Genomic DNA, 13,926 nt, shown 5'->3' with positions numbered 1-13,926 from the left:
TTCTAATATCTCTTTAATAATCATTTCTGTGTCTGTCGTCCATAGTTATGTGGAAATCTGAAAATGGGCATGCTCTCTAATACTTTAGGTATGTATGTATTTCCTTTGTATAAGCTACAGATTTTCATTCAACAAATATTTATTTAGCACTTTCTTGGACTGTTATGCCAGAATAGTAGACTCTTAGAGTTGATCGTACCCTTCGATGTAATGCAGCCTTGATATGTGGACAGAGTCAGGGAGCTCATTCCATTTTTTTCCCACACCAGGAAGTTAAAGAAAATGTACTTTTGTGGGGTGGGGGCGGGGAGCGGGAGGGGAGAGGATTTTAATACATTCACCAAATTAAATGAAACGACAATAACATACTGTAGACACAACTTTTAAGACAATTTAAAATCATAAACGAAATGTGAGGTAGACTGACTAGTGAAATTCACCAGACTTTGGTTAAGAAAATTTTACAGTAACAAAGTAACACAGGTGCCCTGTTTTCTAAAAATCACAAAAAGCAATTGCATAAATTACAGCCAAAAAAATTGAATACAATAATTCTCATTCTAATGTTAGTTTACATTCAGTATTAACCTGTGTGAACTGTCATACATGCCAAGATTCAACAGGTCTATAGGTAAATTATTACGCTGGCCTATTTAATACATTCATACCACATCAATGTTCTAAGGGATGGCAAGGCTTAAAGCTGAACACACCAAGATATATATCAACAAATCATGGTGTCCTGTACTTGTGCAATTTTATCCTTAAAGGAGAAGGATCTAACATTCTCTAAAGAATTATGCTGATAAAGTGATTTTAACGATCCAAGCCTTAGTAAGATAGAATTTGAGAACAGGCAGGCCAATTTGAGTTTCTCCATCACGGGGGTGATGGTCTGATTTTGGCCTTTATTCTGGCATTTCTCTTCCACAGAGTTAAATAGTACTTAAGAGATCATAATCATTTGGATTTTCAGAGTGCAGCCCTAACTAATATGGAGTACCTGCATCTAAAGTAACTACTTTAAAAATATTCTTTAGACTATGAAGTCATAAAGCCAGAAAAAACCCTGAGAGGCCATCTGCCCCAGGTAAAACTGTTTTAGAATTATTTCAAGTATTTTATTTGCCCTACATAGTAAAAGGTATTGGAATATTGCACAAACAGTGGATTACTTGATATGGTCTGCGTTAGGCCCTTCCAACAAAACAGGAACAATTGAAATACATTCATATCTAAACCAACCTGCTTCAAAACGTACCTCTTTGCCAAAAATTCTGCTGTACTAAAATTAAGGAGTATTTTTAAAGCATACATAAGGCAGGTCTTCTTTGAAGGACAGTTATAAATGGGGTTAAAAGGAATTGTTCATTTCAAAATACATTTAAAGCATCATAATGAGCTATACTAAAACCAAGAGATCTGCAAGCCATTATCAGTCTGGTACATTCCATCTTTTCTCTAGCTGTAAACTCCTTGTTATCACAAGATAATAAAGCTGGTTAGTTAACACTATTTGTTCAAAGTAAATGCAGGCTTAGTAGGCCCTTCTCAGTAGTTTCAGGTCATGAACAAGACACAGATTCAAGTAAAAATGACCTTTTTCAGAGGGGATAAAGTGGGGCTAATGAGAAAAATCCCAAAGGATTGTTGAATGATGAGAACTAAACGTCCAGTAGACTTGATTTGTTATAGAAAATTTAAAAAATCTATTTTTGATTATTTTGATTAAAATATACTACAGTGAGAAATCTGCAGGCATGTGTTTCCCACTGTTGATATTGGACAAATTACCAGTTGCTGATTCTTACTTGTGTCAACCCCATGTGTGTCAGAGTAGAATTGTGCTCCACAGGGTTTTCAATGGCTGATTTTTTGGATTGCCAGGCTTTTTCTTCTGAGGCTGCTCTAGGTAGACTCGAACCTATAACCTCAGTTAGCAGCCAAGTACGGTAAACGTTTGCACCACCCAGGGACTCCACTGGACAAATAAAACCCAGCTGCCAGTTCCAGTTCATAGCTACCCCGGGTGTGTCAAGAGTAGAACTGCGCTCCATGCAGTTTTCGATGGCTGCTTTTTCGGAAGTAGATCATGAAGGCTTTCTTTCGAGGCACCTCTGGGTGGACTCGTACCGCCAGCTTTTCAGTTAGCAGCCAAATGTGTTAACTATGCACCAGTCGGGGACGCCACTGAACAAACAGCCCCTCTGTTAACACTGGTGGTTCAGTGGTAGAATTCTTGCAGGAGACCCAGGTTAAGTTTCCAGCCAACACACCTCATGCCCATCTGTCGGTGGAGGCTTGCATGTTGCTATGCTGCTGACCAGGTTTCAGTGTAACTTCCAGACTAGGAAGAATGGCCTGGCAATCTACTTCTGAACATCAGCCAGTGAAAACCCTATGGATTACAACAGTCCAGTCTGCAACGGATCACGGGGATGGCACAGGATTGGGCAGTGTTTAGTTCCGTTGTGCATAGGGTTGCTGTGAGTTGGAGGCTGATTAAGTAGCAGCTAAGAACAATTTTAATGAGTTAAAAAGGCTTTTAATGGAATTTCCGTACTCATCACAAAAGAATCACTAGTAGGATTAAGTAAAACAGCTCTCTCCTTTTTATGGCCCTATTTCTTGGTTCCCATTTCAGTAATTTCTGTGTTGCTTTTAGTATAAGGCAGCTGATACTCAGTGTATCTTTTAAAGGAGGCTTTGCTTGACTCCTTGAGCGGAAACAGTAGTTCCACTCCACACAAAACCTTGACCTGACATTCTGGTTTGCTAGTTAGTGCGGGGTTAACTGTGGACAGTTCTTAGTTGGCTCAACTACTTCGTAATCAGGTTCTGTTCCGTATTCTCGTAGACATAGCGTGCCAAAATTGGCAACATTTTAAGAGAATGGAAAAAGCAAAGGTATTAAACTAGGAGAAGCTGCATACACAGACATAATGTCTGCTCTGCATTTACTGATCTGTTTGTTCAGTTTAAATAGTAAACTTTTAACTCCTGTGGAAATTTTGCCAAAAGTTTCAATACATTTAAGATTATAAATCTTAAACTAACACTGCACAGAGAAAGACAAAGCTACTTCTTTTTTTAAATACAAATATCTTCTACATTCTATCATTTCAGACCCCTGAGTAATACTGTACCAAAGTACAGATCTGAAGAGAAACTGAGGATTCAAGCCTCAAACGTTAATCTTCGATTAATTCCACACCAGCGGTGTGAGTCTCATGTAACACATTCAGGCTAGCTAATGCTGAAAGTCAGTTTTCCCCCCAACAGTGTAGCAGAAAAAACAACGCAAACGCCATCTTAATTCTCCAAAGTCTACCTCCTCAGGATCCTACAGGCAGACCATGTCCTCAGTAATTGCAAACTGCCTGGGCTGGAGTTTACCTGAATTCAAGATCCTGCAATTGGAACTGAAGGAGAGTGATGCCCCAAAGACCTGGGGCAGATTGGGAGGGTCTTTGGAGAATAGACAAATATGTTGCACTTTGCTCCACAGTGATTGTACTTTAAAGAAAAAAAAAAATCCCAAATAATTGTTTCTGCCCCACCCCACCTAGGCACCCCTTTGCTATTTCTGTTTCTTTGAAAAAGCTCATACATGTCGTCCAGTAAGAAAGTAGAGAGGCTTGTCATCACTGCTGTTAGCAGTTTGAAACTCGTCCCGGAGGCGGAACTGCCACACGTCTTCTAGCTCTAAGCGGACAATCGTTTGGCGTAAGGAGCTTCTGTCTTGGCAGATGACGCACAGGGTAGCACCTTTAGAAAAAAGTCAGAAAGGTATCTTAGGCTGACAGTGAAATTGTAAAGAACCTCACCACTGCTCTCAGATTTTATCACCTACACCAACACACGCGAACCAACACATAGGTAAATAATCTATCAAAATTGTTAGTTTTATTACTTATTTCGAGTAAGTAGTATTACAAATTCAGAAGTTGAAAGTGTAAAATGAAAAATCTCCCAGCTGCAGTGCTGCTCCCCATGGCAGCCAACGTTATGTTTCTTGTGTGTCCCTCTAGGCCAGGGTTTCTGAACCTCGGCACTAGTGGACTGGATAATACTTTGTTTTGGGGGGCTGTCCTGTGCCTTGTAGGATGTTAGCAGCATCCCTGGCTTCTACTCACTAGATGCTAGTAGCACCCTCTCAGTTTTGTCAACCAAAAATGTGTCCAGACATGGCAAAATTGCCCCCTGGTTGAGAACCACTGCACCAGAGGTGCTTTATACACATAGAAGTAAATACACTGTTTCCCCTCTTCTCATAAAAATGGTAGCATGCTGTGTACAACAATCTGAACCTTGTTTTTTTCACTGACCTTGAAGGTCATCTTGTGAAGATGATTTGTGATACTTAATCTGCAGTTTGTTCTTAGGGAAATCTAACTCTGTGTGCATACCTGTTGAAGCAGCTTCATCATTTACACCATAATCATAACTAAAGGTTTGTCAGTTTTACAAATGTGTTGTAGTTGATTTCTGACTCAGGCAGTATGTTGTTATATTCAAATTACTATAGAATGTATAGGTAGACTTATTAACTTGATTTTTATTCAAACTAGAATATATGAGAAGCATTACTTCTATTCTTGCATTACATCATTCTGTTCTTACTAGCGGCAAAAGCCTATTTAATATGGTCACGAATCTGGCTATTCCTCTGCATTTACAGTCTTAGGATAACAATGACTGGATCCTTTTTTTTTCAGTTGAAGATATCAGTGGCCTTGGTTTAAAAGAAAGGTATTGAATTTACTGGCAAAAATTAGTGTTAAAAATACTTTGTGATATCTTTCACATCCATATTTGTCCAGTGGGAACCAAGAACATTCACAAGTTAGAGTCTAAAGTTAATTTACCTTTTAGAAATTTAAATTTCTTAAGAAGGTCAGCACCTACGAAAGAGTCACAGAGGTACAAGAGGAGTCCACTGAAAAATACCCCTTCACAACTGACATTGCTGGAGTGGGGTCTGGAGCTAACGTAGCATATGGCCACCTGAAATCAGCAAGAGAAATAGCATTTTCATTTCACAAGCAAGCATAACATCTGCACTTCAGCTGAATGAGCCAGTACCTTCCTTTTTAATTTATCTATTTCAGGGTAAGGTAAAGGAGATGATTTTCTTCAATGTTACATCATGATATTGGTTGGCTGTTAATTCAAACATTGTACTTCTTATTTAGTGTGCCAGGTTATAATTTATGAGAGAAATTAGTAAGAAACAAAATTAGCCACTTCATCCAAGAGTCTTTAAAAAAAAAAAAAAAAAAAAAACTACCTTCCACAAAAAGGCATACTTAGGATAAAGTAAATATCTTATTGATGACAATAAGAAGTATTTTTAATCAGCTTTTCATTTAGATATACTTAAATTTTCAACTGGATAGAAGCTTAAAATAGTGCATGAGTAAATTTTTAGCTCTAAATGGTTTCTATATATAGAAGGTAACTTCACAAAAATTACAGGAAGTGAATGAAATAGTCGGAAAGCCTTAAGAGTTAGCATATGGGCCAGACTGCCTATGCTCAAACACTGGTTCCTCCATTTAGTGGCTGTATGATACTGAGCAATTTACTTCATTTCACTATACCTCAGTTTCCTCATCTGTAAACAACAGTACTTGTTTCCTAGGACTGTTCTGTGAATTAAATAATTTAATGTAAACCAGTTATATAAGCATTCAGTAAGTATTAGCTGCTATTAATAGTGGTATTGAGATTGTATGGTCTAATACCAAAAGCCTTAGACTCTGGGGTTGGGGTTTTGAGAGACCTGGGTTAGACACCTATGTAACATATATATACCATAAAATGTATTATATCTGATAGTTTTTTAAGGTTCCTTCTACCTCTAAAATTCTACAATTCATGGTCGAGCCCACAGTGTAGATTACTGAAACATAAAAATGAGAATGTAAAATGCATACACTGTTAGATTTTAAAAATCAGGTTCCAAAATTGAATATAGTTGGATTTCATTGTTAAAAAGTTGGAAGGAAATGTAGTACACCAAAATGTTATGTTCTTGTTATAAGAAATTTTATTTTCTTCTTTATACCTTTTATTTTTGAAAATCTTTTACAAGAAAAGTAGTATTACTTCACTGAACAGAATAAAATAAAATAGAATTATAAACAAGATAAAACTCATAATCCTCAGGGAAAGCTTAGTGGCAAAAGCCCTTAAGTTTGAGGGCCATCAGTAGTCAGAAGTCTGGCAGTGCAACTGGCAATTTTTTTAAAAAACCTAAACTGATGAACTAGAGAGAGAGGCAGAGGAGAAAGAATGAGAAATAGAATAGGGGAAGTGACAGCTATAGGTCTCACATGTCATTCTGCACCATTCAGCATCATTGAGCTCTTATGTGCCTGGAACATAAGACATTGTGTGTGCCCTTGAAGAACTCATAGTCTTGTGGAGAAACATCGTCACAGTTACAGTTTGATGAACGTTATGGGAGGTAGGAGCTAGAACAGGTAGGCCATTAAGGTAGGCTTCTCAGAGGAACAGACATCTGAGCTAAGCTGGGAGTGTTCACTGGCTCATTTTTTAAAAAATGTGAAATACGTCTGAGGGGCAACGGCAATCACATTTTGCATGAGGCTTTGCATAGGTGAGTATATCACAGCAGGCTCCTTTTTGTCACCATGTTAAAGCTTTCCAGCAGGAGCTAAAACGGGAAAGAAACGGATGGAAGCTGGTACAGTACTAGCCCCCTCCCTCTGCCCCTTACCTCGGGTCCAATGTTCAGGTAGCAGTCAATGGCCAACACAGGACTCTTGAAGTTCCGGATGGCTTTGGGGAAGAGTTTGTATGAGGCATGCTGAAGGAACTTCTCCAGGAGGAACTGCGCAGGGGCTGCCAGGAGAGTGTGTTCACTGTCTGGAGCGCAGATGTACTGAAGGGGCAATATGGCTGCTATGCTCTCTGACACCTGGAATCAGAGCCGAGATTATCACTGGAAAACCTAAGTGTCTGTCACTGGATGAAATGGGCAAGGCAGTGCTGCACTTCACCCTAACAACCATCAAAACAGTTTCAGACGCTAGCTTCAAATGTGAGTTTGCCATTCTTGGGCCCTGGAAATTTATTTTATTGGGCACAGTAAAATAGGATTTAATATAAGTTATACACAGCAAGAGCAGGAGAAAATGGAAAAGTAGGCTTCTTTGAAGGATTGCATTTAGCAAGTACACTGTGAGGTCCAACAGGAAGCCTTTCCCCATGCTGCTGAGTAGATGGATTAAATCCTATCCTATACAACTAAAAAAAGGGAAGGAAGTTTCTAAACTCCACTGGCTAGTCCACAAGTTGTAAATGATTAAATATCGTTTAAAGAGAGAGGGGTAGGCCAGTGGAATTCATTCTTCACAAATTTTGATCTGCATTATTCTTAAAAAAAAAATCTGGCAAAGAACCTAAGTAAGCTTCTTGATTTACATTTCTGTCACATATTACACTTAGAGAATGTAAAGATGCAAAGTTTACCATCTTCAAGCTAAAGCTTTGATGGAGTTAAGCCTTAAATGTAAAGAAACCAGTGAAGGAAATGAGACTTTGCAAATCTGAGAGTAAGAAATGACTCCTTTGTCTTGCTTCACTTTCCAGTCAACTGGAAAGCACTTAATGCAACAAGAACTAAAACACCTAATAACAAAGGTATTAATAAGAAATCATTGTGCTCATTTTCAACAGTAGAACCAAGCTTGCAAAACTTTACCATGATCTTTGGTTTTACGACAAAGTCCCTCTGCCCTCCAACTTGGACGTGTTTCTTCATGAGACTGAAGTTATTAAAACGGCAGATGAGCAGGCCACTACTATTTGTTCTCAAGTTAAAGTCAACATCTTCACAGAAGTACCTAAATGATAATCACAACAATAGGTTTCTTTGACTGCCTGTCACATCTCAGCCATAATAATTATGCACAGAGAACGGTGTGGCAGATGTTACAAGACAGTCCAAAATGAAAATGATTTTCCACTAGCTTGTCTTCAACCTTGCCCTCTTTGAGTTGGGCCTCATAATAGAGACCTGGGAAAACCCCCAATTTGGGAGTTACATCCATTAAAGAAAGGAGGAAGTCAAGTGATTTTTGTCCCAGATATTCTTAATTCCACAGGGTTTAAGGCATTCCAGAACTGAAATAGAACTGCACATCCTAAATACTCTTACAGGACAGAAGTAGGGAGGTGCTCCCAGTTTTAAAATCCAGGTTTCCAAAAGGATAAAAGCACCTGCCAGATTTAAAACAGAAGTGAAAGCAGCTGCTATTCTAATAGCTGTAGGTTGGGAGCTGGCTTAATAGGGGCTTGACTGTCCCTGGCATCTTCCTTGGCCCTCTCAGATTTTCCAGGAACATGGATGTAATTTATCCAGGAGACAAGGCCAGGACAGCCTGCTTATCCCACCTGCTGGCTTTCCCCTACAGGATCCAAATCTCTGAGTCCACTCACACTTGGAGAAATGGACTTGAGTTCTGAGGGTGGAACAAGGGTTTAGTCTTACATGTTTATGTGCCCACACGTAGATTTGTGTTGATTCAACAGTTGTGTCTGTTTTAGTTCTTGTTGAATAATGAGATGGCTAAAATATGTTTTCTAAGCACTTCGCTTTGTAACCCCTATTCTTAAAGGTCTAGGTCAGTTTGAAGGGTGACAAAGGGACACTTTGGGGCTTATGATCCACGCCCCTTGTCCATATAAAGAGGTTTTTAGCTTTTCAATTAAAGACACAGACATAATAGTAACAACATTGCACACACTAGAGATGGGCAGAAACAGTGGGAGACAATGCCAAGGCTGTTTCACATTAGAAAAGAAAATGTACCTCCCTGCACAGGCTTTAATCTCTCTTGAAACAGGCTGTCAATTTGACAATATGAACAAGTGGAACCCATACCTTTTTGGTTTTGATACTCAATACAGTCAAAGGCTAAGATATGACTGAATTCAATGCCATAATAAAATCCGTGGATGCCAGAATTATCTGTGTCCATTAAGCACAACTTACCTGTTGAAGTCATACTGCACATTCTGGGTCAAGTCTATGTTAAGTAGAATGAAATCATGCACGTGGCACCTCGAGAAGGGAGTCTTCAGGCTCTGAGAATTCAGCTTGCTGCTCCACTTCTGTATGCCCAGTATTGCGTAGTGGGCGATTTTTGGTGTGGCTTCAATATGCTGCAAGACACTCTTCAAGGACACATTCTTACTGGAAACTCCAGTTTCCCTGGATTGGCTGTGGAAGAGAAAGTTAGGTTATGTAAGATGTCAATAGATATTATTGAAGAGGGGTTACTTATGAAGGGCCAACACTACTGCTTTCAGTGTACAGTACTAGTATCCGTAAAGGATGTAAGAAGCTGATTTCTCTGTACTAGCCTGGAATGGAGAAGTATGTCAAGCCCAGTTTTCACTGCTGCCTGTCACTGCAAACTTACGGAAGGTACCTTTTGGGGCTGAGGTTTATCAGCCTAAGGCAGAACAAGCAATCCAGCCCATGTTTCAAAGTGAATAATGAACTTGGAGTTACCAAAGAGGATAGAAGCACAGAAGTATATGCCCTGGTTCTGGGAATTGTGGTGTAATAAAGAATACTTGAAACTTCACTGGCTTCAAATCTGCTTTGGAAATGAGGACACAGAATCACACTAGGGGCCTAGATATCATCTGGCATGGTATTTCAGTTGGGGGTGCTCTTGACATTTTGGGGGCCATTCTTCATTGTGTAGGACTTACCATGTTAGGCACTCCCTGGTCCTCGGGGGCTTTCCCTCCAGCCCGTAGCATTGTGACATCCCCAAATACCTCCTAGGAGGGCAACACTGCCCCAGGACGAGAGCCTCTGATTCTGGCCCAACTATAATTTTACAGGTGATGGAACTGAGACAGACATGAACTGACTTTCCCTTTTCACTCAGTTAAGAAGCAGAGCAAGAAGCTAGAACCCAGGTCTCTTGATTGAGATGTCAGTGCTCTTTCCAAATAAGCCAGAGTGTCTTTAGGTAAACATTTTTATCGCTAACCAAACCCATGATGCAGAAATGGTCCAGGGGATTTAAAGGCCTACTGAATGTCTGAACAATTTCTAAGGCACCGGCAAATGCACTGGTGAGGGTGGTCCCATGGAAAACCGTTACCCTCTGGAAAGCTGTACTTAGCTGGAGCCCAGAGAAGTATCTTCTCTACAGCATTAAGTCATATTCCCCCAGAACTGCTCTGGAAGTCCCACTACCTTGACTGCTCCTGGACACTATGAATATTCCACAGGACACACGAATCATCCATCACGACAATGAAAGGCCAGACACACTGGCGTTTAACTCCCAGCTCCTCGAGGCGGTTCCGCTCCAGTTCCAGGTTGTGATAGGACAGCTCCTTGATGAGGAACCTGGCAGCACCTGGAAGGCAACAGGACCACAGCTTCACATCCAGCCCCAGGCTTGGCCCAGGCGCCACCAACAGCCCACATTCTCTTCACAGGCAAGTGAGTCAGTCACACTGCAGGAGTCAACTGAAGTCTTAGGGCAGTGGCTCTCAAACTTCAGTGTGGATAAGGATCACTGGGGATGTCTGGTTTAATGTACATTCCTGGAGCCAAACACCAGAGGTTCAACTGAGTGGGTCTGGTGAGGGGCCAGAAACCAGAGATGTCTTTGATGATGCAGGTGATTCATGAAGTACACTAGGAGGAGTACTGCAAGAATCCAGTTTCCCTCATAGGACGAAGGATACTACACATAGGAAAAGCACAGCATTGACTTGTTGCTTAAAGCTGTGACGAGAGGCTCTCTTAGTCTTGGAGGCAGCCATTCTCATGTCCTACAATCTGGAGTGGACAGGGCTGAGAAGAGTGGGTACGCCGCCTCCACTGATGCTTCCTCTGCTTTGGACTTTAGGAAATTGGCAGCAGTGTCTTCTCTGAAGAAGATTCCAGAAACCAGCTCGCTTTACCTAGATCTGCTTTTTGCAAGGGACAGTACGGTATAATAAGAGCACAGACTAGAGCCAGGCTGCCAAAGCAAGTAATGTCCCTGTGCCTTGGCTTCCCCATCTGGCTGGAGGTGGTGATAATCATCTGTCTCACAGGGCTGTTTAAAGTGCTCAGAGCGGTGGCTAGCACACAGTAAGCACTCAACAAGTATTAGCAATCATTCAGATGACCATCATCAGGTATTAGCCAAATTTTATGAATGGGCCACCCTAAAATGAAACAAAACGGATAATGAAATGAAGAGGCTGAAAAAAGCTATTGAGTCTATGGAGGAGCCAGGAAAACAGTCCCAATAAATGAAGGGTAATATCTGGACTTAGGAAAACCCCAGAGCATGTCTGTTAGAGTTTCTCATTTGCATATATGTTGGCTTTACTCTCCCTAAATTATTGCAACGATGGCAAAACTAGCACTGGACATACGGTCAGATCTAAGGTGAAGAAATTTCCTCTTAAAGGTGATAAAGACACAGAAGAAAGAACCCTGGTGGCTCAGTGGTTAAGCACTTGGCTGCTAACTGAAAGGTCAGGAGTTCAAAACCATCAGCTGCTGTACAAGAGAAAGATGTGGCAGTCTGCTTCTGTAAAGATTTACAGCCTTGGAAACCCCACGGGGCAGTTGTACTCTGTCCTATAGGGTCGCCAAGGAAAGTGAGAAAGAAAGTAAGACCCTGGAGAGAAGGAAAGTGTAGACGCAGGCATCTCTACTTGGGTCTCATCTGCTCTCCACTCCAGCTCTAGGCTGGATGTTGTTATTGTTATTACTTCCCCTCTGAAGTGTGAATTAGCAGCTCTTGATTTTCAACACCTCAGATCTCCACTGTGTTAGACACCCACAGAAGCTGATGGGAAAAATTATTTATAACTACAATCCAAGTGACGAGAACAGTACGGCTCTAAAACACTGGTTTCAGTTAGTGGTTTCTGCCCTGAGTAGTTCTAGACATCTCCATTGCCATCCCACAGCTCTCGCATATGCTCAGCAACCATTTGCCCCATTTGAGAAATCAGCCCATTGCCGTGAAACCCCTCGGGGAAAGCAGGAAAGACTTGTTACAGGCACCTTTAACATGACTGCCATAGGCAGTAGTGATGCATCTTATCAGCCAGAGCCCTGGTGGCGCAGTGGTTAAGAGTTCAGATGCCAGCCAAAAAGGCTGGCAGTTCGAATCTACCGGCCACTCTTTGGAAACCCTATAGAGCAGTTTTACTCTGTCCTATAAGGTAAATTGACTCTACGGCAGTGGGGTTGGTTTTGGTTTTTATAGCAGCCCCTGGAACTTGCCCTGTGCCTTTAAGATTAGAGATGACACCCCCTCCTGTGGGAGTGAACCCTGACTGCCCTCCCCCTTCAGACTAGCTTCTCCCTGTTACATTCCTGCCATCAGAATGCTCAGCCTACTAACATTTGCAACCTACACTGGGTGCTCGATACATCTGCCAGTAACTTTAGCTAACGGTCCTCCGAAATTAAAAACTGAAAAACTGCAGATAAGACGGAAAATAAAAAAGAGGAGGCAAAAGACCTTGGGCAGGGATGGCAGGATAGTTTTCAGAGGGAGGAGGAGCCCTGAAAGTTCCGTGCCAGGGAAGGGAGCTCAGTTTATCTTCTCAGCCCTTCTCCCCACCCCTGGGGGACCCCCTTACCCACGCCTGCATTATTGAACATGCCGGGAAGCACCAGCATGATGTGGTTGGGCCAGTACTTGCGGTACAGCGGCATCTCATATTCTTTGACCACCAGAAGGTGAAGATGGTTGGTGCCCTCCATGGCGTGGAAAAGGTTTAGGAGTCCATGCTCATGGCGACCACTGGAAGGAGTGAAAATAGGGCTCTTGACTGCATTCAAATTCTGCTGAAAGAAAAAAGGAAAAAACAAAACCAAAGACCAAAAAGGGAAATTAAAACCCTTAGAAGACACTTAGAGAACCTGGTCCAGGGCCTCATGCCTGTCAGTCCTGTGTCCAGACTCCATCACCCACCTTGTCTGAAACTAGGGGCAGCCGCATGCTCTCCAGGTGTTTGCCCTGCTTGCTGAAGACAAAATGACTCTCTTTGGATTTGGGAATGATGAAGTAGAGCTGAACCTCTTCTCCCAGCATAGAAGAGGAGAACGTGAAGGCGTGTAGGGTTGAGTCAGACATCTACAATTGCAAAGAAGGAAGGAAGGGAACATCAGCTCATGGTTTCCCAGACTTCCAGGCCACTCCCTGACGTTCTAAAGAGGCAAACCGACGTGAACCTATACATGACACCACCAGACCTTATAGCAGTGAGAGCAACATCCACAGGGCTAGAGGCAAGCATTTCATCTTCTTAAAATTTTATTTTTCCCAAACAAAAATTTATACATACACTGTTATGTGACTCTAATTGCTCTCCCCATACTATGACGGCACACTCCCCCTTTCCACCCGATTCCCCATATCCATTCAACCAGCTCCTAACCCTGCCTTCCCATCTCACCTCTGGACAGAAGCTGCCCTTTTAGTCTCTTGTATCCACCTGAGCTAAGAGGCACACTCCTCACGAGTATCACTATGTCCCACAGTCCAGTCCAATCCCTGTCTGAAGAGTTGGCCTCAGAAACTGTTTTAGTTCTGGGCTGATAGAGAATCCAGGGGCCATGCTTTCAGTGGTTCCTCCAGTCTCAGTCAGACCATTAAGTCTGGTCTTCTTAGTAGAATTTGAGTTCTGTACCCCACCTGTCTCCTGCTCCATCCGGGACTCTCTGTTGTGTTCCTTGTTGGGGCGGTCATTGGTGGCAGCTGGGCACCATCTAGTTCTGCTCTCAGGCTGAAGTCTCTGGTTTATGTGGCCCTTTCTGTCTCTTGGGCTAATACCTTTCCTTGTGTCTTTGGTGTTCTTTATTCTCCTTTACTCCAGGTGGTTGGGACCAATTGATGCATCTTAGATGGC

The 13,926-nt window shown here is 41.9% G+C and overlaps 1 protein-coding gene across 1 annotated transcript in view; it reads right to left on the bottom strand.

Annotated features, from left to right (window-relative positions):
• Positions 1–3,531: 3,531 nt before the first annotated feature.
• Positions 3,532–13,926, bottom strand: part of GREB1L (GREB1 like retinoic acid receptor coactivator) — a 167,892-nt gene continuing 157,497 nt past the window's right edge. Inside the window, exons 24-31 of the mRNA XM_004387917.2 lie at positions 12,990–13,151; positions 12,655–12,859; positions 10,250–10,415; positions 9,026–9,253; positions 7,733–7,874; positions 6,746–6,946; positions 4,869–5,007; positions 3,532–3,768 (exon numbers count right to left, since the gene is read on the bottom strand). Coding sequence (XP_004387974.1) covers positions 3,605–3,768; positions 4,869–5,007; positions 6,746–6,946; positions 7,733–7,874; positions 9,026–9,253; positions 10,250–10,415; positions 12,655–12,859; positions 12,990–13,151 — 1,407 coding nt within the window. The 3' untranslated portion in view covers positions 3,532–3,604. The remainder of the gene's footprint in view (positions 3,769–4,868; positions 5,008–6,745; positions 6,947–7,732; positions 7,875–9,025; positions 9,254–10,249; positions 10,416–12,654; positions 12,860–12,989; positions 13,152–13,926) is intronic.

The sequence above is a fragment of the Trichechus manatus genome, unplaced genomic scaffold (assembly GCF_000243295.1).
Source record: "Trichechus manatus latirostris isolate Lorelei unplaced genomic scaffold, TriManLat1.0 scaffold00199, whole genome shotgun sequence".
NCBI lineage: Eukaryota > Metazoa > Chordata > Mammalia > Sirenia > Trichechidae > Trichechus > Trichechus manatus.
Note: the sequence above shows the minus strand (reverse complement) of the source record. Positions and strands in the feature narration are given on the sequence as shown.